General features: G+C 43.0%; 1 protein-coding gene across 2 annotated transcripts; it reads right to left on the bottom strand.

Moving 5' to 3' along the window:
• Positions 1-1,770: 1,770 nt before the first annotated feature.
• Positions 1,771-27,301, bottom strand: MASTL (microtubule associated serine/threonine kinase like). Of its 2 annotated transcripts, XM_075827511.1 has the most exons (13): positions 27,024-27,301; positions 20,956-21,093; positions 18,682-18,821; positions 15,328-15,416; positions 14,613-14,719; positions 13,431-13,572; positions 8,793-8,965; positions 6,243-7,394; positions 5,212-5,338; positions 5,032-5,046; positions 3,799-3,912; positions 3,529-3,630; positions 1,771-2,221 (listed from the first exon to the last, which is right to left on the bottom strand). In XM_075827511.1, exons 1-13 carry the CDS (start codon positions 27,216-27,218, stop codon positions 2,064-2,066), a joined length of 2,652 nt encoding a protein of 883 aa, XP_075683626.1. In that variant the 5' UTR covers positions 27,219-27,301; the 3' UTR covers positions 1,771-2,063. The 2 variants fall into 2 exon arrangements, with proteins under 2 accessions (XP_075683626.1, XP_075683627.1); XM_075827512.1 differs by lacking the exon at positions 5,032-5,046 and having other exon boundaries at positions 27,024-27,300.
• Between the last annotated feature and the right edge of the window lie 21 nt (positions 27,302-27,322).

Here is a 27,322-nt window from a genome sequence, read left to right as displayed (position 1 = left end):
TGACAATGCACCATCTTATGCTGCAAAGAATACCTCTGCGTCACTGGCTGCTATGGGCATAAAAGGAGAGAAACTCATGGTGTGGCCCCCATGTTCCCCTGACCTCAACCCTATTGAGCACCTTTGAAGCATCCTCAAGCAAAATCTTTGAGGGTGGGAGGCAGTTCACATCAAAACAGAAGCTCTGGGAGGCTATTATGATATTATGAGGTCTGTTCAAATAACCAAGAGTCTCTCTCTTACCCATCACAGAGTTCACCGTGTCTGGTGTCAACCCCGACGCGTGTTTCGGCCCGGAAGCCTTCGTCTGGAGACTCTTGGTTATTTGAACAGACCTCATATATGATGTATATACTTCTTTGCTAAATGTATTCTCTATTGGTTTGGACAAGTTCCTGTGTGCATCATGTAGAGTCCGTACATGGTGTATATATATATATCATTATTTACATTTACCATTGAACTACTATATGTTCACTTACATTTGGCCACTTGAATTAGCTTTCTAATATAGTCCATATATAATAGGCCGAGTGGGTTCTCTTACCCTTTCATGCTGTGATACAAATATGTCATACAAGTGCAATGTGCTATAGCTTTATCAATTTTTGTTTACATCGCATTATATTCAAATATATATACTTTGATGTATGATCTGGTTGTCTTTCCGCACTCTGGTAATCTCTGCTTTTAATGTGTTTTGTAATTTTTAAATTGATCTAATAAATGTACATGGTTTTAATTTATTTTTGGTGTGTCAGACTCCAATCTTTAGGAACTGCCATGACATTGTAACTGCCTCCTGTTGTGCTGTGTCAGGCTGTCAGCTGTCAAGTGACCGCTGTCCGCTGGGAAGAAGCGCAAGTCTCACCGCCTAACAAAAGGGCCAAAAATGTCTCTGAGACGCTAGAACCCCAGAACGGTATCCTCTGGGACAGCGCCCGCAGCTCACCTAAAGCAGTTCTGCTGGTTGCGCATCTGACAGCCAAGAGGTACGCCTGAGATAAAGAATGCAGAGAGGGCAGGATATATGGGGGGCGGGGGGGGGGGGGGGGGGCTTGATTGGAATACTCAGCTGTCCTGAAGTCAAAAAATAAAAACTAGCAGTGTGACAAGACTCTCGGGTTGGTGGGCGACAGAGGGGATTGCACTCTAGTCTTCCTCATGGCAGGGGGACAACAGTGCAATGGAAACCACTGAGCGCCCGCTAGATGTTAGAGAAAGTAGCGGGACAGCGTCACCAGTTTTCCCACTGGAAGAAAAAGAAAGAAAGTAAACTAATATATAAAAAAAAAAAAAGCAAAGAGAGCCTGGTCTATTAGCAAGAGCATCTGCCTCCTACAGACACTAAGATAAGACTGTCTAGCTCAGTGCATAAAGGAGGGGTATATACTGTAGGAGACGCACACACTGTTTTATAGTCAGGCTTCCTATTGGCAAAAGCATATAACCCATGGTCTGTGTCCCCAATGAGAAACGAGACTATTTACATAATGCATGTTTCAGTAGTTGGTTGTCTTGTTCAATTAGTTTTTTTTGGTGTGCAGTTCACCCCTGATGGCGCTTCTATAGGTTTTCTAATTTACAACGACAGCACTTGAGTTGATCGGGTCAGTTCCAGTACGGCAGATGATTCACTAACTGTATTGTAGGGAATGTGGCGGAGCGCTTTGGTTGGACCCATTTTGCAATTTTAGGTTATTTTATAGTTTTACCAACCAGTTCAATTTTTTGTGTAAAGTAAAAAAATCAAAAAGGATAAATCTTAGGTAATAGTTCAAACATTATATTACTTTATTTTACATTAAGATTTACAATTCAGGGACCAGGCTTAATGTAAGGTTCGTAGGTAGAGAACACTGCATTTAAAGAAGCACTAAATATTTACAAACCATAAGATTCACATCAGTGTTACATTTTTTTTATACATTTGGGAACGTCACATGTTTAATTAAAACTACGAAACGTAATAGCCAGCTTAGCTAAAAACCTGAATATGGGCAAAGTTCCCATTTATGAATAATAAAATGGTGAAAAAGAAGAAGGTTCATGGGCAGAGAGTCCTACAGGCTGAATCCAGAGACCTTGAGATCCTGGGCGTTATTTCTGGCTTCAAAATAAGTAGTGTCAGTTTCGTCTTCTGGCTGTGGAATAAAAGGCATTGGCTTGTTCTGCAAGTTTTCCCATTCTATACCATGTAAGAAAGGATGAGCCTTCAGTTCTGTAAAGGAATGCATACAAGCATGTTCAAACACACGTATCATAGCACCTATAGCAGATCATTACATCAGATGCTCTGAACCAGCAAGTACGTTTCAGCTGGCGTATGCATCTTTTTTGCTACCATAATGGCATGAAATGACTCCCAAACCCCATGACAAACAAGTGTCCAGGATTCCCGACACTGTTTTACACCATAGATTGCTTCTACCCAATGAAATTCAAAAGGAGCCTGAAGATATTGGCTGCTCAAATGTAAGCTCCTTTATGTGGTGTAGAGCAGTGAGGGACCCTTGGTGACAAACGTGTATTAGAGAGGCACTGTGCCTGGTACAAGTGTATGGTAACAGCTTTGTGGGCACTAGTGATTATTTTATGGCCAGTGCTATGTGGCTGGTATAACTTTATAAGCAATTCGGTGGTGGGCCCAAGGCAGCCATAAGGGCAGTACAGAAGGTACAGCCAGCATGGGCCTGGCCAAAAGCAGGGCCCACCTACCTGGTCACCTTCAGAAGCACCCAGAATACAAATGATGGCTGCTCACAAACACCACTAGGGGGAGCGCTTTGCAGGATTTACTCTGGTTGTGTGGCAGATTCTCTCATCAGGTTGATGGTGAGAAAAGAAAGCTCCTGGAACAAACTTTTTGTAGAAAACATTGGCCCTTCACCCAGTTCCTCTCCATTGAAAAGGGGTGGGATATTGGTAAAAGCGGCTGAGGCAAGAACCTTACTTTGTATCCATTACATATAAAGCAATGAAGGAAGGTGTCGCCTATTGAAGAAAACTGCTGCAATATTAAAGGGGTTTTCCCATGAAGGACATTTATGACATATCCACAGGATATGTCAAATGTCAGACCTCGAGGACCCGCATCTATCTCTAGAACAGGGCTCCCTAAACCCCATTCAAGCTTTTGGTGCTAACGCCGTCTACCGGCCACTTCCTGACTTTATGGTCGGAAGTTATGGAAACAGCGTAGCTCGCTAAGCTACGCCGTTTTTGTAACTCCTATACTTGTGAACGGCAGTTACGGAAGCAGCTTAGCATGCGATCTACACGGTTTCCGTAATTACCATTGAACTCCCGACCATAAAGTCAGGAAGTGGCCTGGGGACAGCATTCGCACCAAAAGCTAGAACAGGGTTTAGGGGGCCGTTCTAGAGATGGGTGTGGGTCCCAGAGGTGGGACCCGCATCTATCTGACATTAATGACATATCCTGTAGATTTGTCATAAATGTCTCTGATGGGGAAAACCCCTTTAAGTCATCATCCAAACAGTGAGTCCACCAGCGAAAACCTCGTACCTTTAAATCCAGCTCTTTTTGTGTTGTCGAGTGTGAGAAGGATATTTATTGCATTTTGAGAATTGACTGAAAGGGTTTCATCATTTTCTGGCCAAGGAATATCTGTAGACACCAAAAATTAAGCAAACAGTACATTATAGTAGAGAAATGCCGAAACAGCAAGTCATCCTATTACCAACATCAGTGGATTTCAAGTCGAAGGAGACCCCCCCCCCATGGGATCACTTATCCCAGAAACATGAGCCAGGGCGCTGCTATAACAAAACATACCTCTCTTCAAAATATTCTGAAAGACTTGAGCTGGAGTCTCGTCATTAAATGGCGGTATGCCGGTGAGAAACTCAAACAGGCAAACTCCAAGGGCCCACCAGTCCACTGCTGGACCTAAAGAAACACATTTAAAATCGTATAGTCAGAGTCAACCAGATCACCCAGATGCCCAAGCGTCTTGTTTTACAAGTATGAAGCAATCATAACAAACCCTTCCACATCCAGCAGCCAAACCAAGCAAATTGTGTCATAGCTGATGAAAAGCATGTAGACCCTAAGCCGGTATACAAACTAAATGTAAATCCAAGGCTGTGAGGTATCAATGCACTAAAGAGGAAAGGGGTTGTCTGTTTTATATAACGACGTGGATGGTCCGAAGTGCAGCTATTGGCAGCATAGACACTGAATACAATAGAAGCACCTGTCAGCATGTTTCCTTACTGCACCACAATGAACATTACGGTTCCCTAAATATACACCTGGTTGCAAAGATGATCCCTTGAGTAAACACCAAGTGAAACGGACAAATTTTCCCACCATTAGTAAAATGGAGCTACTAGGGTCATGTAACATACCAGGGCCATTATTTATTTCACTCAGGTCCCAAAATGCAAACTTCTGTGGTGATCTGTACAGTACAGGTCTTTAACACCATAGGCAAAAACTATTACACAGCTATTGGCTGAAGCTGCACCACACAGGCTTGCTGCCCATTGCATGTACTTTGAAAGCTCACTTCACACCCCCTCCTGAAATTGGACTAGAAACCAGGGTAACAGAAAGGGAGCAGAGAGTATTACCAGCATTATGAGAGCATGCATGGGTGGGCAGAGCAGGAAGTCCGTGAGATGCAGCTTCATTCAAGAGCAATGTCAGAGGCGGGGGGGGGGGGGGGGTATCGTTTTGGCAACTCTTACTGAACAACCCAGTAACATGCAGCCATTTCCTGAAATGACCTATACTGTAAATAGCACTTTAGAAATCAGAATTGAAGAACATAACAGCCCTGGTATATTAGATGAGCGTATTAAGCCCATTTAACTACTATTTTTCTCCTTTATTTGAATGCATGCACTTATGAATACAATTTAAACTAGAACAGTCCCTGCTTAATGGTATTATGAAGCATTTTGCACAGATTGTAGTAATAAATATGAAATCTGTTAGTGAAATAAAGTCAAAGTCTATGTATAAAGGAGAATCCCGTTACCAAAGCAGCAACGTTAAACTTACCAGATACCAGCAATCCTGTGTACAAAGAAAACACATGTTACAGGGACACTTTCAAAATATATTCCTACAAACTGAAGTGCAGTGACCAATTATCTGCCATTACCAGGACAGGCACAAAACGGGCACATGGTACAAATGTGCAACCAAATCCACCTGACCATGCACTATGGAGAAACTCACCATGGGATTTCCCAAGTAGCAGCTCCGGAGCCAGGTAGTCTGGCGTCCCAAGGATTTTTTCATTCTCAGCCTGGACTGCTCCTCGTCGTACACTCTTTGGCGTCCTGTAAGGGGTTTCTATCAGACCCTAAAATTGAAATAAGGTGATTTTTTTTGTGTTTGAACAACTTATCTTTTAGGTGAAAACTACCAAGGCTTTTCCTGGTCCCCTTTACGCTTTTTATTTTGTGCATAAAAATATATTAAAAAAATAAATAAAAATAAAAAACACGCACCAAAAAAAATCATGTAAGCTACATACAAGCGCTACACGGCATTGTTTTTTTTGGTGCAATTTTTCACAATTGAGGTCTTTCAGGGGGTCACCAAAAATGCTACCCACAGAGCATGCTGCGTTTAAAAACAAAAAAACAGACCAAAATGCAATGCCTATTGTGAACTTTATATTTAACTAACAAGTGGCAAACATCTACATCTGGCTGCTGCGTTTTTCACAAGACAAAACTACTATAATTTCCAGTGTCAACGCCTTTTTTTTTGGAACTTAAAAGGACTTCCCTAAAATGAACCCCTGGTGATCAGCTGATCGCTCTGGTCTGAAAGCAGATACCCCCGTTGTTCAGCTGTTATTGTGTGAGGAAGCCGGATACTTATACATTACGTATTCCATGCAGTGGCAATTCCAATCAGTGCCCATGGACTTTGAATGAAGCGGCAGGACGCATGCTGTCACCGCTCCATTAATTCCTCCCAGCAAGTGATCTCGCTGCTAAAGGGGGAGACAGGATCCCATTCTGGCGATCAGTGGGTTTCCCAGCAATAACTTGTTACAACCAGAATACCCATTTAATAATAGTTTATGGTAAAGCATCCATTGCGCGAATAGCCCACTAACCCAAGCTAGATTTCCATCGTGGTCCGTCCTATCTGGAACTTACTGTGTAAACACATTGATTAGTCCTTTGGTTTTATAAGTTTAATGTATTAAATGATTGTTACTAATGCTATACATGTAGAACAGCAAGTTATACCTGGAAATTCTTGGCCGTTCTGTCCTTTTGTGCAGGTGTAATTGCCAATGGGTAAGATCCTGTACAACCCAAAGAGAAGTGTATTTTATCCAATGATCCGATACTTATTCGGGAAGGTTCTGAGAGGTTTGACGCATTTATAGAACTGTTATAGCTTCTGAAAGCCACTACAGTTCTTCTCTTAGACTTGTTTAATATTCTTGTTGTAGCTGGAGATGCCAGAGAATCATTGGCCAGATCTTTTAAACTACGACCCATATACCGGACCTCCCTCTGCTCTTCATTTTCAGATTTTGTGGCTGCACTCGCTTCCTCAGAGGAGCTGACATTGGCATCACCTTCTGACTCAAATGACAGCTCTTTCATGCTTTTATCCACATCAGACAGTGCTTTCTCCAACGGGTGTTCTGTAATAGACATATCATGAGAGGACTCCAAACCCCCATTTGGTTCGGAGTTCCTACGGTCCTCATCCTGCTCACAATTATCATCCAACTCACACAACAAATTTTTGGCGACAGGGTTTTCGGAGCAGAGTTTCTCTGTAGCAGGGACCAAAGTATTTTCTAGTTTATCACCCTTTTCAATGTTTTTATGGAGATCACCAAGGAACAACGACTCAATCTCCATGGTTAGACCTGTACTTGGGTTGACCGTAGAACCGGAGAGAGGGTAGGCTCGTTTATACAGAGAATTGTTTTTCTTTTCCACAAGATGTTCACCGGGACTCGTTTCAACAAGTGAAAAATTTCTTTTGACTCCAACTCTATTGGAATTTTTATCTTCATTGCCCTTTAAGGGATCCAAAGAGGAACTAGCCAGCCAAGGAGGGGATTCTGGAGATCTGGGTAATTCTATCAATTGTCCACTCGTGCACAAGTTTTCTTTTTCTGCTTGTGTATTGGGGTCATAAAGACATTTCCTTATGAAGCCTTTTGCGTTCAAGTCAGCAACGGGAGTGTCTTCAAGGTCATTAGTGTCATTCTGAATGTCCAATTTCTTGCAATTTCTGCGATTACTAATGGGGGAGATGGCATACTCTAGATCCTTCATGTACTTTGCAACTTTTCCTAGCTGGAGTTTACCTAGTGATTTATCAGACATACTGTTCTTTAAGTGGCTGGAGCTCAGATAGGGTGGACCTTCCAAATCCTGGAGCAGAACAGAGAAGAGAAAAAAAAACAAAAAAAACCAAAAACACAGGATCAGTATTCTGCAGTTCACAAAACATTAATAAAGTGCCTTATGGGGAGAATATTTACCTCCTTCAAAACAAGGCCAATTTTCGCCTTAATGACAAGAGATGTGTCATTCGCACCTGTCTGCTTTCATACTGCCATAAGAAAAGAAATTCGTAGCGCCACACAACCTGTTTTTGTAGCTTTTTTTTTTTTTTTAAATCAATCACATGATTAGGGGATTTTGACTTCATTATTTTAAACAGTAATATATTGGAATATCTGTATGTTTAAATACATTACTACCTGTGCATATAAAGTACACAGGCATCTTTTAGGGCATACCAGAAGTTAAAATCGCAGCAATCACAATGCCGGAGATGAATCAAAGGGAACCAGCACGTGCGTGTGCTGTGCATGGAAATCATGCGCAGCACAGGGACCCATTCATTTCAATGGGGCCGTACACACATGCGTGAGTTTTCACACGGCGAGAGTCCGCTGCGTGAATCTCACTGCATGTCCTATATTGATGCGTTTTCACGCACCTATTGAAGTCTATGGGTGTGTGAAAACCACGCACTGCACACGAATGCACATCCGTGTGCGTGAATAACGCATGACACTCGCAAAACACACTGATGCATAACGCAAAACACACACAGATCAGATTCACGCGTGTGAATCTGATACGCTCGTGTGAATGGGGCCTTAGAGGTTAAAGTGGTTGTTTGCAAAACATGCCTTTCTTCCAAAAATAGCGCCACACCTCTCCACAGGCTGTGTGTGGTATAGCAGGTTAGCCCCATCAACTTCAATAGAGCTGGGCTACAATACCAGACCACCCATAGACAGGTGTGGCTTTGTTTCTAGGAAGCAGCCATGTTTTTCTAATCCCGGACTACCCCTTTAAACAATCTCAGCCTTTACAACTGGAGTGCAGCATTTTATCACAGCTGGGCACCCACGCCATCTCCAGCATCTACTAATACAACCTATTGCAAACAAAAGACCACAATTAGGACCTAATGGTTTGTCAATTTGCGAGAATTGGTTAAAAAGTCAGGGTCATAGGACACAACCGGGGTCATGTCTAAGGTATGCTGGAGGCCCATAGTTAGCAATATAGGGCTGCCATAGAGAAGTGAATCAGTTTACTATATTCTGAGCAAGCCTGGAGCAAACAGGTAAGATGCAACATGTCTGTATTACGATGGGACGGCAAGCATCCTGTGGCAGACTGGACACACATGGAGACCTTCTGGGCCACAAGTTGTGCATATATGCCGAAGACTGATTACAGCACTTACGGCACATATATTCACCTACAGAAATTACATACAGACTATTAGCCAATAAGCAGATTACAAACCTGGTTACCATTTTCCCATTTTGGACTACTGCAACAATCAGACTCCATACTTGATAAGCATATACGGGACTGACTACTGGCACTGGATGTTCCGAGCCGTGCCCTGAACTTTAGTAGGTTGGGTGTCAGGCATTTTACGGGCATGCTAGGACTGGATGTGTTTACATCGGGACCTGAAAAAGAAAAACAGCGAGTGAGAAACATTGAACCTATATTTTTGGTTTATTTTGATTGATCTTCACGTATTCTGTCAGAAGTCCTGCAGGAGTCACTTAAGACTTAATTACCCATAGGGAATAACTGAAGTCACGTTATGAACAATACTTTAGCCCTAGAGATAGAGAGATATTATATATATATATACACACACACACAATATTAAATTTTTTCTCTTTTTTTTCCCCCTTTCCACACTTTCCTTCCCATTTCACACATAAGTGGAGAAGAAGAAAAAAAAAAAAAAAAAAGACAGACGGTATAATATAGAGCACTAATAGCTTCGTTACACACTTACAAATACCTGCATAATGTATAGATTACCTGTATGCTTATTAACAAGATCTATCATTTTTACCCTTTTTGTTCCCAGTGTTGTAAAAAATAACTACACTTTCAAACTTTTGATATATCAAAAGTTTGGATCGGTGGGTTTCCGTGTGCCAAGACCCCCCCATCGACGCTGAAACGAGGGTGCAGACGTGGTCAGCTAAGCGCACTGCAGCTTTGGCTGTGATGGGTGCTCCTTGTCAGTTGAAGACGTTCTATCTCAGTCAATGGATTGGTGTACACCGCTCTTAGGGGAATGTGGCTTGTATACAGTCCTATACACACACACTGCTTTGAGGGAGCAGTTTATATCTAGTCCCAGGTAATTGAGGAATGTGAGGAGTATAAACTTATATAGCATAGAGCCTCCTGAGGCCGTGTTCCCACATAGCGTAAAAGAAGCAGAATTTCTGCAATGGAACGGTGTGCGGAAATTCTGCAGCATTTACAGTAGCAACAAAGTAAAAACAACGGAAAAAAAAAAACCACCACAAAACACAGTTAAGTCGTGTGAAAACTATTATGTAGTGCGACTTTCAATTCTGCATGATGTCGATATACGCTGCGGGTTCTGTGGGAAGATGCTGCCTTTTTGACCTATAGACTTCAATGGGGAGCAAAAATTCCGCTACAGATTTGTTTAGTTGTGGTTTTTACAGCGTCTACATAGCGAAAACACTGGAAATCATCAGGTGCAAATATACTTTGCTATAAACAACGTTTAATACTGAACCCGCAGGTAAAACCACTGCAGAAAAACTGCAGTGTTTACACAGCAATATGAGCAGAAAAAACGCATTTTTACACAGATGTTTGTGACAGATTTACCAGCATTTTTCTTGATTCTGCTGCAGATTTTCTGTTGCAGAAAATCTTCAGGGTGTCCTGTGTGTGTGAACATACCCTTAGGCCGGGATTCCAAGCGTCCGATACGCCGCGTAAAACTACGCAGCATATACGACATGGAACCCGCAGCACATTTAGTCTAAAAACCCACACCAGTTTATTTGTGATGCAGTTTTTCGGGTGGAATTTCCGTTGCAGAAAAAAAAACAAAAAACACGTTCATACTTACCCCAGCCGTGGTCAGGGACACGTCCCTCCTTTGCCATCCAGTGCGGATTCCCTGGATGACGCTGCAGCGGTCACATGGGATGAAAAGTCATCCCAGGAGGCCGGACTGGAGGAAGAAGCAGGGAGTTCTGGGTAAGTATAATAAAAAAAAAAATTCTGAGTCGCAATGTTTGGCTATTTGTTGCAGGTTTTACAACCCATTGAATTACCGTATATATCGGCGTACAAGACGACTTTTTACACCCTTAAAAAAATGTCAAAAGTGTGGGGTCGTCTTATATGCCGAATATTGTCTACATTAGGGATGCACGTTGCAGCCGCACAGCTCAGTATAGTGACACATGAATGTATGGGAGCGCGGCTGCGGCTGTGTAATTCAGCCACAGCCCCGCTCCTGAGTCATGATAAGTTCGCGGGGTCAGGATGATGCAATGCGGCCAGCGCTGCACTAATGAGCGGCGGCACTGGAGACAGAACATGGCGGGCGCGCTACAAAACACCCCCATGTTCTGTCTTCAGTGCCTGAACTGCCGCTCATTAGTGCAGCGCCGGCCGCATCACCTCATGCTGACCGCGCGCGCACTTCCTGTCAGGAGCAGGGCAATGGTTGTATTACACAGCCGCAGCCCCGCGCTATAACGGCGGAGATCAGAGAAACCTCTCATCTCCGCCGTTATTCCCCTGAATGCTGCGATCACAGCTGACTGCAGCATTCAGGGGAAAGTGAGAAGGGGGGGATGCCCCTGGATCGCGTCACAGGGAATTCCTGTGACGCGATCGAGGGCCATACCATATATGGGCAGACAGCCCAGGGTCTATTGACGGACCCCAGGGCTGTCTTACCATATTTCATGTTGTTAGGACATACCCAAGTATGTCCTAACAACTGCCTGTGTATTATCCGTCCACAGGTTAATGTACTGGCACATATCTGATATATGTCAGTACATTAAAGTTTAAAAATAAAGTATAAACAAAGTATTGTTAAATTTTAAAAAAAATACACCTTCACCTTTTTTACAATAAACATTAAAATAAAAAAATGAAATAAACACGGCTTTCATTCACTTATTAATGTGAGGCGCGAGGTGCGATGAATTTACCCTCCATGTTCCTCACATTAATAGTAATTAACCCCATCATGTACCTCGCACATTAACCCAATATGACTGAGAAACATGATGGGATTAATTACTATTAATGTGAGGCGCGTTCAAAATTCATCACACGTCGCGCCTCACATCAGAAAACGGAAGAATTTTTTTTTTATTACTGTTGGCAAAAGTATCGAAATTGGTATCGAAATCGCAATACTAAACGAAGTATCGGTATCGAAGTCCAAATTCTGGTATCGTGACATCCCTAGTCTACATATTGTCTACACACAGATTGTGTGTTACCTTGTGAGCCTGCAGTCCGGTACACAGGCTCCCGGGATGCACGGAATCCGCCACGGATCTGAGGGAAGCCGGTATTAGCCGCCAGGGAACATCTCTGTAAGATGCTCTGGCCCGCCCTTTCCTCTCATTCCCTGCCTTTCAGATCTCGCGCGATGAAGCAGCCTATCTGCGCATGCGCGAGTTCAAAGAGACAGAGAGTCCTGGGTCCTGCCGCCGATGGCCATAGTCAAGCGCTCCTGCACGAAATGGTGAGTATATCTTAAATTCTATATTTTAAGGGTAAAAGTTGGGGGTCGTCTTATACGCCCAGTCGTCTTATACGCCGACATATACGGTAAATGTGGAAAACCAGAAAAGCCACGAAAACACAGCATAAATTGAGGCGCTGCGGTTTTAAATTCTGCGCTGCAGGTCAAGTTAACGTTTTCACCACTTTGTTGCTACTGTAAATTCTGTGGAATTCCCACACACAAATCCGCTGCGGAAATTCTGCAGTCTTTAGGTTTTACTTCCTCTGTTTATATTGTTTCCTATAAGCCAAGTCATCTCATGTGCCCCCTTCTCCTATGAGCAGATAGCAGTTTAGTTATATTGTGTGTGTGTGTGTGTGTGTGTGTGTGTGTGTGTGTGTGTGTGTGTGTGTGTGTGTGTGTGTGTGTGTGTGTGTGTGTGTGTGTGTGTGTGTGTGTGTATACACACACACACACACACACACACACACACACACACACACACACACCGTACCGTATAGTAGATATAATACGTTGTTACGCAATTTGGGCCTGGTACCCATTATTAGATTTAGCCCGTGCCGAGTCTGAATAGTATAATCCCAAGCTCCAGCTGGTTTGCATCCTGCATCGGCCTCCTGATCACTACTACTCCTCGTTCAGGGTAAGCTCCCAGTTTGTGCTCTTTACCTAGGCCTCATAATGTGCAGAGAGGCCATCAGAGCTGTACTCCACCACTCGGGAGGATTCTTCTCAAGCAGAAGAGAAAGTTTGTCACAAGATGCGCCACCTGGAGGTTTGCTAAAGTGCTCTACCGCTTCTCACGGGAGAGGAAAGTTGGGATTCATTGCAGGGGTGGAATGTGGGAACACTACACACAAGCTAATCTTATGTGTGCCCTCACCAGACATGACCGAAGACCTAGCCTTAATGGGGCTCTATACACATATCTAGTAAGCAGTCTCTATAGACATGCCCTATACAGACAGTACAGGGGGTCATAGAACAGTCATGCAACACCGCTACTCAAAACGTAAGCTTGGGGACTGAATTCTGGTTTCAAGTAAAATATAAAAAAAAACAAAAAAAACAAAACTCATCTACTATGAATCCAAGAATCAACTGCAATCTCATCACAAGCTTAGGCTGCTGCTCTGACCCCCATGCTTTACACTGCTTGTTCAGATTGGCTGCTGTATATTAATCAAGGTCTGCAAGGGGTTAGTTTGAGAGCTAATTTCAGTTAGCGCAAAATCAGAATGGCTATAAAACAAGCCACTAAAAGGAGAATTTATTTTTTTTAGGTTATTGGCGCATGATCCTCCGAAATTAGGAGCCTCGAGATCTACTTTAATTGTAGCAATTAATGTCCATTATAAGTCACTTACATGATATTAGCAGCTTGCCGGCCTTCACAAAATTTTCTTTATTTCCCATAATAAGAGGAGTAGAATTGCCCTGAGACGACTCTTTAAGTACTGGAGTCGTTGAGGAGGTTGTTCCCTGCATCTTCCCTCGCACTGGAGAATTCTAATATAGAGAAAATAAATAAAATAAAAAATGACTAAGGAAATATATTTTTTTTTTAAAAACACAAAACAGTGTAGGAGTCTAAAGCTGGCCATAGACAAGAAATCTATCTGTAGATCATTGGCAGACCCAGTTAAAGTTGGTGCGATCTGCTGACAATCTGTCGTGCCCAAGATTAAAGCTGCCTATAAAATAAACTGGATCTGCCAACAATCTGCAGAAATCTCTCATGTCTATAGGCAGCTTTTCAGATCATTAATTTAGATCAGAAAACTCCAGGGGCATCTTTCATTTGGACAAACCCCTTAAAGGCCATGTACACCAATACATCCAACATAAAAATATAAAAGAAACAAATAGTCTTCATAAAAAATATCCTACTATTCTGTGCCTACAGCTCTTATGCAGATCTATTTGTTTCCATGGTTACAGACTAAAAACAAACCCTGTGTAGTCCTATCTTCTGGGTTTAATGCCCTCTCCTATCTGTCCTCTGATTCTTGATAAAACATTAAGGAAGGATTACTTTAAAAAGGAGTAGGACTGCAGGAATCAGACTACACAGGGTGTTTGTAGTCTGTAACCATGGAGTTTTTCATAAGAGCTGTATACACAAAATGTTAGGGAATTTTTAATGAATATATTTGAAATGTTGCTTCATTTTCGTATTTTAGATGAATTGAAGTAACAAGAAAAATGATTGCAAAGGTGGACATACCCTTCATTGGGCTCTGTTCAAATCTACATCGTGGCTTCCAGAGGTGCCCGACAGACCCTATTGACTTACAATGCAGTTCGTCAGGTTAATGTGTAATGTGTGCGTTTTTTCCCCTCATCATATTTGAAGGAATCTGCAATGGAGTCTCCAACACAGATGTGAACAGAGCCTTATATATACACATTTGCAACCACTCAGCAACTTCTCTCCTGATCCTTAGTGGAAGAACAAGACATTATAGCGACGCTGGTTATTGGAATATTAATCATAATAAACCATTTATATATTTAGTCACAAAAGTTTAATTTTAGTAAATACTTACAAATCCCAGAGAGCTTATAAGAGAAAGAACTTGTCCTGGAGTGCGGAAGTAGTCTTGATTGGGCTTGGCCATTGAAGGTGTTGTAAGAATGTCAATCATGTTAATCTCTTAAAAAAACAAATAAATAAATGAATGTTTCTAGATTAAATTAAAGAGGACCTGTCATGGTTTTCTTTTGTTTTTTATTTAACCACATACCTCTCCCTTATTGGTATCTTCCCAATTTCAGCTCTGTAATTATTTTATTTTTTTGCCCTCTCCTTGTCTGGCTACGGCCCCTGCTCTGCTTGGCACCTAATATGCGACTTTAAAAGGTGCAGAGAGGAGGAGACTTCATCACTCCTCAGTAGGCGTTGCCTCCTGCATCACGGTGACGCTGTCCAATCAGTGTCTTCTGCATCCCGGTGAGGCTGTCCGCTCTGATTGGACAGCATCACAGTGACGCAGGAGACAACGCCTACTGAGGAGTGAGATTAAGTCTTCTCTCTCCATCTTTACTCAAAATTAGCATATTAGGCGCCAAGCAGAGCAGGGGCCGTAGCAAGACAAAGGGGAGGGCAAAAAAAATACAAATTAGAGCAGAAAATGGGAGGACACCAATAAGGGAGAAGTATGCGGTTAACAAAAGAAACCCTGTGACCGGTCCTATTGAAAATACAACAGAGGGTTCCCCCCTTTTTTTCTTGAAAAATGGAGATTGAAAACGTATTCTTACCTCTTTTTAGAGCAACATTGGAGAGTCCAAAATCTGTTAGCTTAATGTGACCCTCATTTGAGATCAGCATGTTATCTGGTTTAAGATCCCTGGGACAAACACAGAATGTGAAATTATACCGGATTAACACAGATTAGAACGAGAAAATGTGTAACCACGAAAGAAGGACACAAAACTGTTTGATTATTCAACGGGAACACGCGGTTCTACAGAAGACCTGTATTGTGTGGTTAACGTAGAGCCCAATAAACCTCAGTACACCCGGCCCCACACAGGTCAATTATCTCTTCATCTCAGGATACTGGTCATTAACCCCTCAAGGACACAACCTATTTCAGCCTTCAGGACGCAGTGCTTTTGTTCCCTTTTTTATTAAGTTTCGAAATCCATAACTTTTTCGTTGACATAACCGCGGCTTGTTTTTTGCGGGGAGAGTTATATTTTTCAATCGTACTATTTTGAGGTAACTATATCTCATTGATTAACTTTGGTACTTGGGGAGGGGAGCAATTTCACCATTTTTCTTTTCTTTTAATTTTTGTCACGCCGTTAATCATACTGTGTGAATAGCAGTTTAACTTTGCTATATGGGTAATTTTTAACGCAGCGATACCATGTACACTACCGTTCAAAAGTTTAGGGTCACTTAGAAATTTCCTTATTTTTGAAAGAAAAGCAGTTTTTTTTCAATGAAGATAACATTCAATTAATCAGAAATACACTCTATACATTGTTAATGTGCTAAATGACTATTCTAGCTGCAAATGTCTGGTTTTTAATGCAATATCTACATAGGTGTATAGAGGCCCATTTCCAGCAACCGTCACTCCAGTGTTCTAATGGTACATTGTGTTTGCTAACTGTGTTAGAAGGCTAATGGATGATTAGAAAACACTTGAAAACCTTGTGCAATTATGTTAGCACCGCTGTAAACAGTTTTGCTGTTTAGAGGAGATATAAAACTGACCTTCCTTTGAGCTAGTTGAGAATCTGGAGCATTACATTTGTGGGTTCGATGAAACTCTCAAAATGGCTAGAAAAAGAGAGCTTTCATGTGAAACTCGACAGTCTATTCTTGTTCTTAGAAATGAAGGCTATTCCATGCAAGAAATTGCCAAGAAACTGAAGATTTCCTACAACGGTGTGTACTACTCCCTTCAGAGGACAGCACAAACAGGCTCTAACCAGAGTAGAAAGAGAAGTGGGAGGCCCCGCTGCACAACTGAGCAACAAGACAAGTACATTAGAGTCTCTAGTTTGAGAAATAGACGCCTCACAGGTCCTCAACTGGCAGCTTCATTAAATAGTACCCGCAAAACGCCAGTGTCAACGTCTACAGTGAAGAGGCGACTCCGGGATGCTGGCCTTCAGGGCAGAGTGGCAAAGAAAAAGCCATATCTGAGACTGGCTAATAAAAGGAAAAGATTAATATGGGCAAAAGCACACAGACATTGGACAGAGGAAGATTGGAAAGAAGGGTTATGGACAGACGAATCGAAGTTTGAGGTGTTTGGATCACACAGAAGAACATTTGTGAGACGCAGAACTGAAAAGATGCTGGAAGAGTGCCTGACGCCATCTGTCATTGCATGGTGGAGGTAATGTGATGGTCTGGGGTTGCTTTGGTGCTGGTAAAGTGAGAGATTTGTACAAGGTAAAAGGGATTTTGAATAAGGAAGGCTATCACTCCATTTTGCAACGCCATGCCATACCCTGTGGACAGCGCTTGATTGGAGCCAATTTCATCCTTCAACAGGACAATGCCCCAAAGCACACCTCCAAATTATGCAAGAACTATTTAGGGAAGAAGCCGGCAGCTGGTATTCTATCTGTAATGGAGTGGCCAGCGCAGTCACCAGATCTCAACCCCATAGAGCTGTTGTGGGAGCAGCTTGACCGTATGGTACGCAAGAAGTGCCCATCAAGCCAATCCAACTTGTGGGAGGGCCTTCTGGAAGCATGGGGTGAAATTTCTCCCGATTACCTCAGCAAATTAACAGCTAGAATGCCAAAGGTCTGCAATGCTGTAATTGCTGCAAATGGAGCATTCCAAGACGAAAGCAAAGTTTGAAGGAGAAAATTATTATTTCAAATAAAAATCATTATTTCTAACCTTGTCAATGTCTTGACTATATTTTCTAGTCATTTTGCAACTCATTTGATAAATAATTTTGTGTTTTCCATGAAAACTCACACTTCTGTCTGGGTGACCCCAAACTTTTGAACGGTAGTGTATCTCTATTATTTATTATTTTCACTACGAGTATATTTTTAGTGGGAACAAAAAGGATTTTTATGTTTTTTCTTTACCTACTTCTTCATTTAAGATCCACTCCTGTGTTTGGCTCAAAAAAACTGCACATGTGATTCCAGCCTAAGGCCAGGATCACTCACACAGTTTTGATGCAGTTTTTGGCTCCGTTTGATCATCCAAAGCCAGAAATGGATCCAAAAGGAAGAAAAAAGGTATAAATAAATATAAAAATAAATAAAAAAAGACTGGTGTACCTCTTTTTTTTTTTTGTGTCCACTTCTGTGTTTGTCTCAAAAAACCAGAGGCAAAAACTGAATCAAATATCAAAAAGGTGTGTGTTGCGATCCTGGCCTAAAGAGTTCACAGAAATTTCTGCATTTGGGCTCAAAATGGAAAAGTAATAAACTGTGCAATATACTCCCCGTACCGACTACGTTCCAGCCACCCACTGCCAGTCTTCAGCATCTCCCAACGATCCAGCTGTTCCTCTATGCACCCTGACATGACATTCATTGTGACGACACATCAGTTCACCCTGTCCCCTAATCACTGGCGAGCAGAAAGGGACAGGACCGGAACCACCGCTGCAGCCAGTGACTGGCCGCCACAGTCACCTGACAAGTTGTTGCGCTAGAGGAACAACAGGAATCGTAGGGGGATGCACAAGACCAATAATGGTTGCCCTGAGTAGTACATTGTAGTCCTTATCTTTCCATATAGAGACAATGCTGAAATTTTAAAATCCTCAAGAACTCTTTTAAAAGGAAACGGGTCAGAAGAAGTGTATAAAAAATAAAAATGTAATATCCACGTTGTAATATAACACGTTGATATCCCCATATATACACAAATCACTACTATTCCAGCTACATGGGATGTAGACTTTGATGTATTTGTTGATTTGAATCTACACTTACAATCTCTCAGTAGTGCAGCCTCGGGAGCTTTGGGCCTGTATATTCAAGTGATCATATTTCACCATAGAATATGTGATTTTCGATGTAGAAAATTGCAACTATTGTTTAGGTCTATTGCTGCACATAACAAGTTTGTTATAAAAGCGATGGAACACATTTCAAGTCTGTAATAAAGTTCTTTACCTGTGAATTATTCCATGTCTGTGTAAGTAGTCAAGAGCCAGAGCCACCTCAGATAGGTACTTCACTGCCATATCCTCATCAAAGTAACCGTAGATATGCAGGAGAGACTTCACATCTCCACCAATGAGATATTCCATAACCTGATAGAAGACACTGCTGTTATATGTGATGGATCCGTACGACAGCGCTCACATATAGGTATATCATCACCCACGACCGGTTTGTTGCAGATATTTCCTCGACTGTCCCATACATCTTAATGGGTCTTACAGAAATCCCCGCACCTAGTGCAGAACCATTTCCATTCACATGTATGAAACTAATTTTCAGTAGCTGAAATGTCTGCACCATATACGACGTGTGAATATAGCCTAAAGGCATATATTAAAAAACTAAACAAAAAATAAAAAAAAGTAGAACACATGTCCCCGAGTTACGTGGCCCCGTTTCTTGCCTGTATGCCATGTTATATATAGTAACTAGTGGGGGTCCCCCCCTACATGGTATCAGTACACTAGTCCAGTATAACTCCAAGACCATCTTGAGGGCATGTTCACACGGCGCTGAAACCCCCACCAAAAAAACATTTAAACGTGTCAAATACGCTCGTTTTTGTAACGATTATTAAAATACAGGCGTCTGACACGTTTTCCCACGTTCTTTGTTGCGCAATTAGGACCCATCAACTATGGGAACTTTTTACGCAAAGAATTGACCTGACCTTTTTACACAAGATGCGTCTTCTCAAAATACGCTTGCGTAAAAAACAACACGTATGTACTAACTGTGCGCTTTCCCATCGATTTGAATGGGAAGCTTAATGAAGCGTTTTGACATGTATTTCGGTGCACAAAACGTGCCAAAATACACGGCAAAACCACGCCGTGTGAACAGGGCCTTGCGGTGTTTAATGCAGGAGGAAGGTTCTAGCTGATCTGCCGTAAGAGTCTTTAACTAGAAAACTATTTCCACACCAATTTACATATAGAGTAAATCTATATAAAAATGTTGTGTAACTTTATAAATACATCGCTTTAATGGGGTATTCGCAGAATCAACATTTATTACCTTTCCACAGGATAGGTGATGTGTCTGATCACTGGGGGTCCCACCGATCACTAGAACGGGGTCCTAGAGCTTCAATGGCGCGGAGGACGAGCATGTGCGCTGCCGCTCATTCAATGTCTATGGGACTGACAGAAATAGCCGAGAGCTGTACTCTGCCGTCTCCATCAGTTTTAGACTTTAAACGGGAGTGGCACCGCTCATGATCGTCCGCCGCCCTATTCAAAGATCTCCATGCCAAGACTGCATTGACGAGGAGGAATAGGGGCTTGGGCCCCCTATTCTAGTGATGGGGTTCTAGCGAGAAGATTCTGCTCACCTATCCTGTGAACAGGTGATAAATGTGGATTCTGGGAATACCCCTTCCAAAAAGGATTGTCCCAACTCAACAGCTCCTTCCTTGTGTAGTGACCCGGCAGCTGAACCTGTGGCGAGCACCTGCAGGAGACATGTAGGTGGCGACATGGCACCTAGTCAAATTATTACATAGTCAAGCCAAGTCCTCCAAAGCCAGGGCATATGGGCAGGTGTTGTCCAGACTGGACACAACCTTTAAGTGGAATCCACAAGCGCCCGCCTGATTGTCCTTTGATGTTTGCGCGATGAGACGAGGATTAGGCATGCAGAATTTCAACATGTTGGGAGTTTTGCTTAGCCCTCTCCTCTCAATGGCAGTAACATACACACTGACGTTTGTGAGAGTTGGGGGGGTTGGAGACCTTTCTGCCATAAGCAGATGGCTCCATACACCATATAGCGGCCGTGTGGTTACTGCAGCTCTGCCCCTCTGTCAATTGAATAGAAGTAGAGCAGCAGTACAGTCGCTATACTTCATAACTTCCGGTGCCCTAAAGCAGCTGGAACAGTCCAGGTGTCGAACCCCCACCGATCATATATTGATGGGTTATCCGTATAGAAAAAAAAAAAAACCACAAAAACATCCCGTGCCTGAACGCCCGCCATCTTTTTTTGGCACAAACTTTGCCAGGGCTCTTGCGCATTTTTCTAGTAAGGTGCAGGGAAGATCGGAAGAAGAGAAAGTGAGAAAGAAGAAACGGAGACCAACAGTGGCTACAAGAGTTGTAAAGATACTCCATATACCCACACACAAAAAAACAAAAAGAGAAAACACAACCTTTATTTGTATCGCTCGTAGAGCGGTACATTTGCAGATGAAGAGATCACATTGTGCGTCTTTCAGGCTCTTACCAGGTAGATATTGTTGGCGGACTGCAGAGAATAGTATAAGTGCACAATAAAAGGACTTTTACTTAAAGCTAGAGCGTCCCTTTCCGCTTGGACCTGTTGCACCATGTTCTTATTTATCATGTCTGCCTTCTTGACCACCTACAAAAAAGGAGAAAAAATTGTTTCATTCAGAAATACATTTACTTCAGGGGTTATATCCAGTCCTATGTAAATAACGCGTTATCGCTGTATACAGCTCATCACCATCATCAAAAAGCATTCTGGTGCGCATCCAGCGCTGAACACCCCCTGTCCTGTTCCCAGCTGAGGCTTTGTTACAGTGTAATCAGTCTACGCAATCCTCTGTAAACTAGACATAGGAGCTGCACAAACCTCTTTCCGGTCCTCGATGTCAGCCTCCAATATTCACCGATGCATTGTAACAAAAACAAACGTAAGGGCTCATGCAGACTAGCGAAATACTCATCCGTGTGCTGTGCGTTGAAATAATGCACAGCACACAGACCCATTGATTGCAATGGGTCTATTCAGACATGCGTGAGCTTTCACGCAGCGAGTGTCCTTTGCGTGAAACTCAGTGCATGTCCTATATTGGTGCGTTTTCACGCACCTAGTCGCCCATCGAAGTCAACGGGTGCGTGAAAACCACAGACAACATCCGTGTGCTGTCCGTGTTTCACGCATCAAGTACATAGAAAAGCAGAGAAATAGACAGACGTGATAAACGCATGCCACACGAAAGCACACCAATGCCAATACGCAAGGCACACGGACATGAATGTAGGCGAAACACGGCGTTTTTTACGCATGCAAATCAGACACTCGTCTGAATGTAGCCCAAGTAGACGTAGGTCAGAATGGTTTCCAGCTTCTAAACATAAACAAGAATGTTACCAAGTCACTAAATATTCATTGAAATTATACATAAAAAAAAAAAAAAAGTGAAGAATAGAGGAGAGCAATTCCATTGTGATGCCCATAGTTTTGGAAGGACGTGCATGCACACGATGCTATTTTGCGGTCCGTAAACAATGGATCCGTTGTCCACTTTTCCGGTCCGTGTCTCATCAGTGTGTACTCCACAGCCGCATGTCCGTAAAAATTATCAGTTTTTTTGCGGATTCAATAGGGAAGGCAGAAAATTATGTCAGTAGTTGTCCCAACACCGAGGTCACATGATCTCCCTGGCGCCCTTTACTCTTGTATTTCTGACGTTTCCAGCAGGCTCTTCTGGTGTACGACTCAGAACGCTGCAGAAAACACAAACGGCATACGGACAGGACAGGGACGGCATCAGTGTGCGGTCCTGGGTTTTCATGTTGCCATAGTGTTGAATGGGCGAAACCACACGGATCCGTGAAAGAAACACCAATAAAAAAATAAAATAAAAAGTGTGCATGGGGCTATAGAAATGAATGGGTCAGTGTGCGATCCATTAATAAAAATCAAAGACAGAACACTGATGAAAACCATGGTCGTGTGCATGTAGCCTTAGGACGTGAATGTGATATTTGGGTGCTATACTTTTGGCCGCAAAGAATATGTCCATATGTTTATTCATAAGTCCCTATTACAGAGATAGTGCCCCCTACTGTGCAGCTGGGAAAAGACTTTGGGGCCCTTTTACACTGGCCAATTATTGGCCAAACAAGCGTTTAAAGATCGTATCGTTTTAAATGGCGATATTATTATCGTTATCGGCAGCAAATCTCCATGGGTAAACAGGGAGACGCGCTGCCGGCATGATAATAATGTATGGGGACGCCATATCCCAGGCATTGTTCTAAGTAGGGACCCACAATGAATTGAAACTTCGATACTGTTTCAATGCTGTGCACCCCAAACGGTTTGATACCGTTATTTCATGTATTTCGATACTAAGCTGCGCGGCCGCACAGCTAAGTATAGTAACACATGAATGCAGTCAGAGCAGGGCTGCGGCTGTGTGATACATGTGTAATACAGTCACTGCCCCGCTCCTGAGTCCTGACAAGTGCGCTCGCGGTCAGGATGATGTGATGCGGCCAGCCCTGCACTAATGAGCGGCGGCACTGAAGACAGAACATGGCGAGCGCACTACAAAACACCCCCATGTTCTGTCCTCAGTGGCTGTGCCGCCGCTCATTAGTGCAGCGCCAGCCTCATCACCTCAGGCTGACCGCGCACACACTTACTGTCAGGAGCGGGGAAATGGCTGTATTACACAGCCACAGCCCCGCTCTATAACGGCGATCAGAGAAACCTCTCATCTCCGCCGCTATTCTCCTAAATGCTGCGATCAAAGCGGACTGCAGCATTCAGGGGAAAATGAGAAGGGCGATGCCCCTTGGATCACATCACAGGAATCCCTGTGACGCGATTGAGGGACATACCATATATGGGCAGACAGCCCAGGGTCCATTGAAGGACCCCAGGGCTGTCTGACCATATTTCCTGTTAGGGCATACTTAGATATGTCCTAACAAGGGCCTGTGTACTATCCATATATGATCAGCATGCTGTCATTCACAGCGCGATCTCGCGAGAACACGCAGTGCTGTAAATTAAATCCCACACAAACTATACCGAAGTTTCGGGAATGTGAATAGGCATCGCGTCCTGGCTGGAGGCAATGTCTATTCACTCTCAAGACACTTCAGTAAAGTTAACGTGGGTGTATGTGACAGCTCGCGAGATCACGCTGTGCAGTGAATACAAATGGACATGAATGGAGAGAAGTATATGACGCTGATTGGTCAGAGTCATACACTCCTCTGTACAACACCCACTTGGTCAAAAAGTTTAAAAAAAAAAACACCCAGTTGGCCAGTAAGAACCTAATTAGCATAAATCTAAAATGGCTCATAACGATCAAAAATTATCGTTTTTCAAAATAAAACCACTGTTATCCACATTACAGCGCCGACCAGATTATGTAGGAGATAGGGCACTTATAATCTGGTGACAGAGCCTCTAAACTAAGTAAAAACAAAGTAATGTAAAATTAAAAAAAAATACACATACCTTTATTTACAATAAATATTAAAATAAGTCAATACATAAAATACACATATTCGGTATTAGCGCGGCCGTAATCACCTGCACAACAATTTTTTTGCGTCATTTATGATGTGTACGCTGTAAGAAAATATAAACTGCTTTCTTTCACTTAGGCCTTATTCACACGAACGTGTTTAACGTCCGTGATACGCGTGTGAAAATCACGCGCGTTGCACGGACCTACGTTAGTCAATGGGGTCGTTCAAACATTCCGTGATTTTCACGCAGCGTTGGCCGTTTTTCGCGCATCACGCACCCATTGAAGTCAAACGGTGTGTGAAAATCACGGGCAGCACACGAAAGCACTTCCATGTGTCGCGCGTGATTCGCGCAACAGTAGATCAAGAAATGAAGGAAAAAATAAAAGCACGTCCTTAATTTTTTTCTAAACATCAAAACCGCGTGTCATAAGGATGGCATATGCGTGAAAATCACACAGCCAACACTGATGACACACGGAACTGCAACGCGTTCATGTGAATAAGGCCTTATTCTGGGGCACGAGGTGTGATGAATTTAACCTCCATGTGCTTCATATTAATAGTAATTAACCCTATCATGTACCGCACACATTAACCCATTATGGCTGAGAAACATGATGGGCTTAATTACTATTAATGTGAAGCACATTCAAAATTCATCATCACACCACGCGCCTCACATCAGAAGATTACTGTTGGCAAAGTATCGTTTTGGTATGGAAATCGCAATACTACACGAAGTATCGGTATCGAAGTCCAAATGTGGTATCGTGAAATCCCCAGTTCGAAGTGATACAAAAGTATACAAAGAAGCAATGTAAATCGCCTCATAAAACAGAGGAGATTGTATAGCAACCAAAACAAACAAGATAACATTGTGTTCTTAGTTCAATACTTGTACCCCCTTCCCCAAATAGACAATTAAGGCCTCATGCACACGGGCGTGTGTGTGTGGCGTTATGCATCAGTGTGCTTTGCGAGTGTCATGCGTTATTCACGCAAAGCAAATCTTTTTTTTCTTATTATTTTCAACTGAATTGATGCGTACATCACGCACCGAACACGCATGTGCATGCGTGTGCGGTGCATGGTTTTCACGCACCCATAGACTTCAATGGGCACATAGGTGCGTGATCATGCACCAATATAGGACATGCAGTATCTTTCACGCAGTGGACTCTGGCTGCGTGAAAAATCACGCATGTGTGAACGGCCCCATTGAAACCAATGGGTCCGTGTGCGGTGCGTTGTTTCAAGGCACAGCACACGGATGTGGGGGGGGGGGGTGTCACGGAGCTGCTATGGGAATTATCAATGTTACATCGGAGCCCAGAAGTTTTTGATTGGAGCACACAGGATGCCATAATTTTGCAATGCAAACATGGATTATAAGGGTCTTGCTTTTTTTTTTTTTTCTCCTCCAAAAACACTATACAATTATTTTTTGGAGGATTCTGTTCCCACTGTGCAAAGGCCATTTGTCAACAATGCGGCCATAACGATGTGCCGTCCTTGTAATCACATGACCTTGTCGTACTTTGGCATGTACGCGAATCACTAACAGGACCATTAGGTCCCCTCTCCCGACATGTCCCCATGAAATAACTATTCTGGAGCATTTCTTAGAACACTACGATGTGCCGCTCCTCTGTAACTTGGGGGTGCGTCCTTACAGTCTGACGCTGTCCAATCAGTGCTTAGAGTTAGACTGTAGGTAACACCCAGTTGTCTATTTATTCATATATTTCTAGGAGGAATAACAGGGGAACGGCACAATGCTGAGTTCTAAAAAAAAGATGCCCCTGAATTGTGATTTCATGGGGTATACAAGTATTTACTAAAACAGACAAGTCAGGAGAGGGGACAGCTACTCAAATTAACCTAAAGTGTGGACATAAACTTTCTAATACATTTATTTACCAGAATGTGTCCAGCTTGTTTCTTCATCCGCCCGCTACTTGTAATGTGGTTGCGCTTTTTAAAAAAGTACTGAAATTCCTTTGACACTTATTACGAAGTTTATTTGCAGGTTTTATCCCACTGGCACGAACGGCGACAACCTCAACCGCATTGTATTTAAATGTGCCATTTCTAACTATTTTTCATCTCAATGACAAAAAAACAAACAAACGTAATCACATAATAAAAACCACAATGGAAACACGGAAAAAAAACCATTAAGTGCAGGAATTAAACCACATAATACACACCGCAAAGTGATACCTCATTTATTATTTAATTAACGCTTACCGATCTAGAACGCTTTGCACGATACGTTTTTAATGTGATTGTGCCACCACATGATGAACCTCAGATCACTTTGATAAATAGGTTGTTTGTAGCTAAACGTTTGACAAACTTCAGACATGTCATAGTGACATGTCAGAAGTTTGGATTGGTGGGAGTCCGAGCACGGAGTCCCCCACCAATCGCTTGAACAAAGCAGCTGAAGTGCTCGTGTGAGCACTCGGCTGCTTCGTGTCTTTTCGGCTATTTCCGGAAATAAATGTATTGGTGTACGGACTCAAAAGAAAGTCTATGAGCCCAGACTCGGATACATTTATTTCATGAAAAAGCCGAACAGACACGAAGCAGATGAGCGCTCACACAAGCGCTTCAGCTGCTTCGTTCCAGCGATTGATGGGGGTCTCAGTGCTCGGATCCCCACCAATACAAACTTCTGACATGTCACTGACATGTCAGAAGTTTCTCAAACGTTTAGCTACACTTTAAGAGCTGCAGGCATCGCAAAAACTGACAAATTGCAGAAAGACCCAAGGCCTCCAGCAAAACTACAACTCCCAGCATGCCCTTTGACTGTCAGGGCATACTGGTAACTGTAGTTTTGCTATGATTTATAAAAGGGCATGCTGGTAGTTGTAGTTTTTCAACCACTGGAGGACCAACCATATAATTACCCGACTACTACTACGCACCTCAAGCCTCAGCATGCCACGTAGACGCCTGGAGCAGCACGGTTGTCTACATGACATATACACCACCGTTAAACACCGTGCTGCTGACACATAACCCCGGTCCATGTCTCACCTTCACGGCGAACAGCTTGCGGTTATTTTTCTTGCGAGCCAGATACACCTTCCCGAAAGCTCCGCGGCTGATGGGCTTTACTATGGCGAATTCCTCGATGGACGGCGGCTGCGGTACCGTGAACTTCTTCTCCCCGCACACGGATAGTGACAGGTCCCCCTTGCCCGTCGTTTCCGGCGCTCCCAGCACCCCCATGCTGCCCGCTGTTGTCTATGTGCCCAAACAGAGCCTTGGCGGCGCCGCTGCAGTTTAAACTCGAGACACGCCTACAATCACGTCACCAGTCTTCCTTACCAATA

The sequence above is a fragment of the Rhinoderma darwinii genome, chromosome 5 (assembly GCF_050947455.1).
Source record: "Rhinoderma darwinii isolate aRhiDar2 chromosome 5, aRhiDar2.hap1, whole genome shotgun sequence".
Lineage (NCBI taxonomy): Eukaryota > Metazoa > Chordata > Amphibia > Anura > Rhinodermatidae > Rhinoderma > Rhinoderma darwinii.
This window is presented reverse-complemented; position numbering and strand designations above follow the sequence as displayed.

Coding starts and splice junctions, on each gene's coding strand:
- MASTL (XM_075827511.1), bottom strand. CDS start 27,218: ATGGGGGTGCTGGGAGCGCCGGAAACGACGGGCAAGGGGGACCTGTCA. Junction 7,395..8,792: donor AATGGGAAAATGGTAACCAG/GTTTGTAATCTG, acceptor GTTCTGCTCCAG/GATTTGGAAGGTCCACCCTA. Junction 3,631..3,798: donor TCAGAATATTTTGAAGAGAG/GTATGTTTTGTT, acceptor TGGTGTCTACAG/ATATTCCTTGGCCAGAAAAT.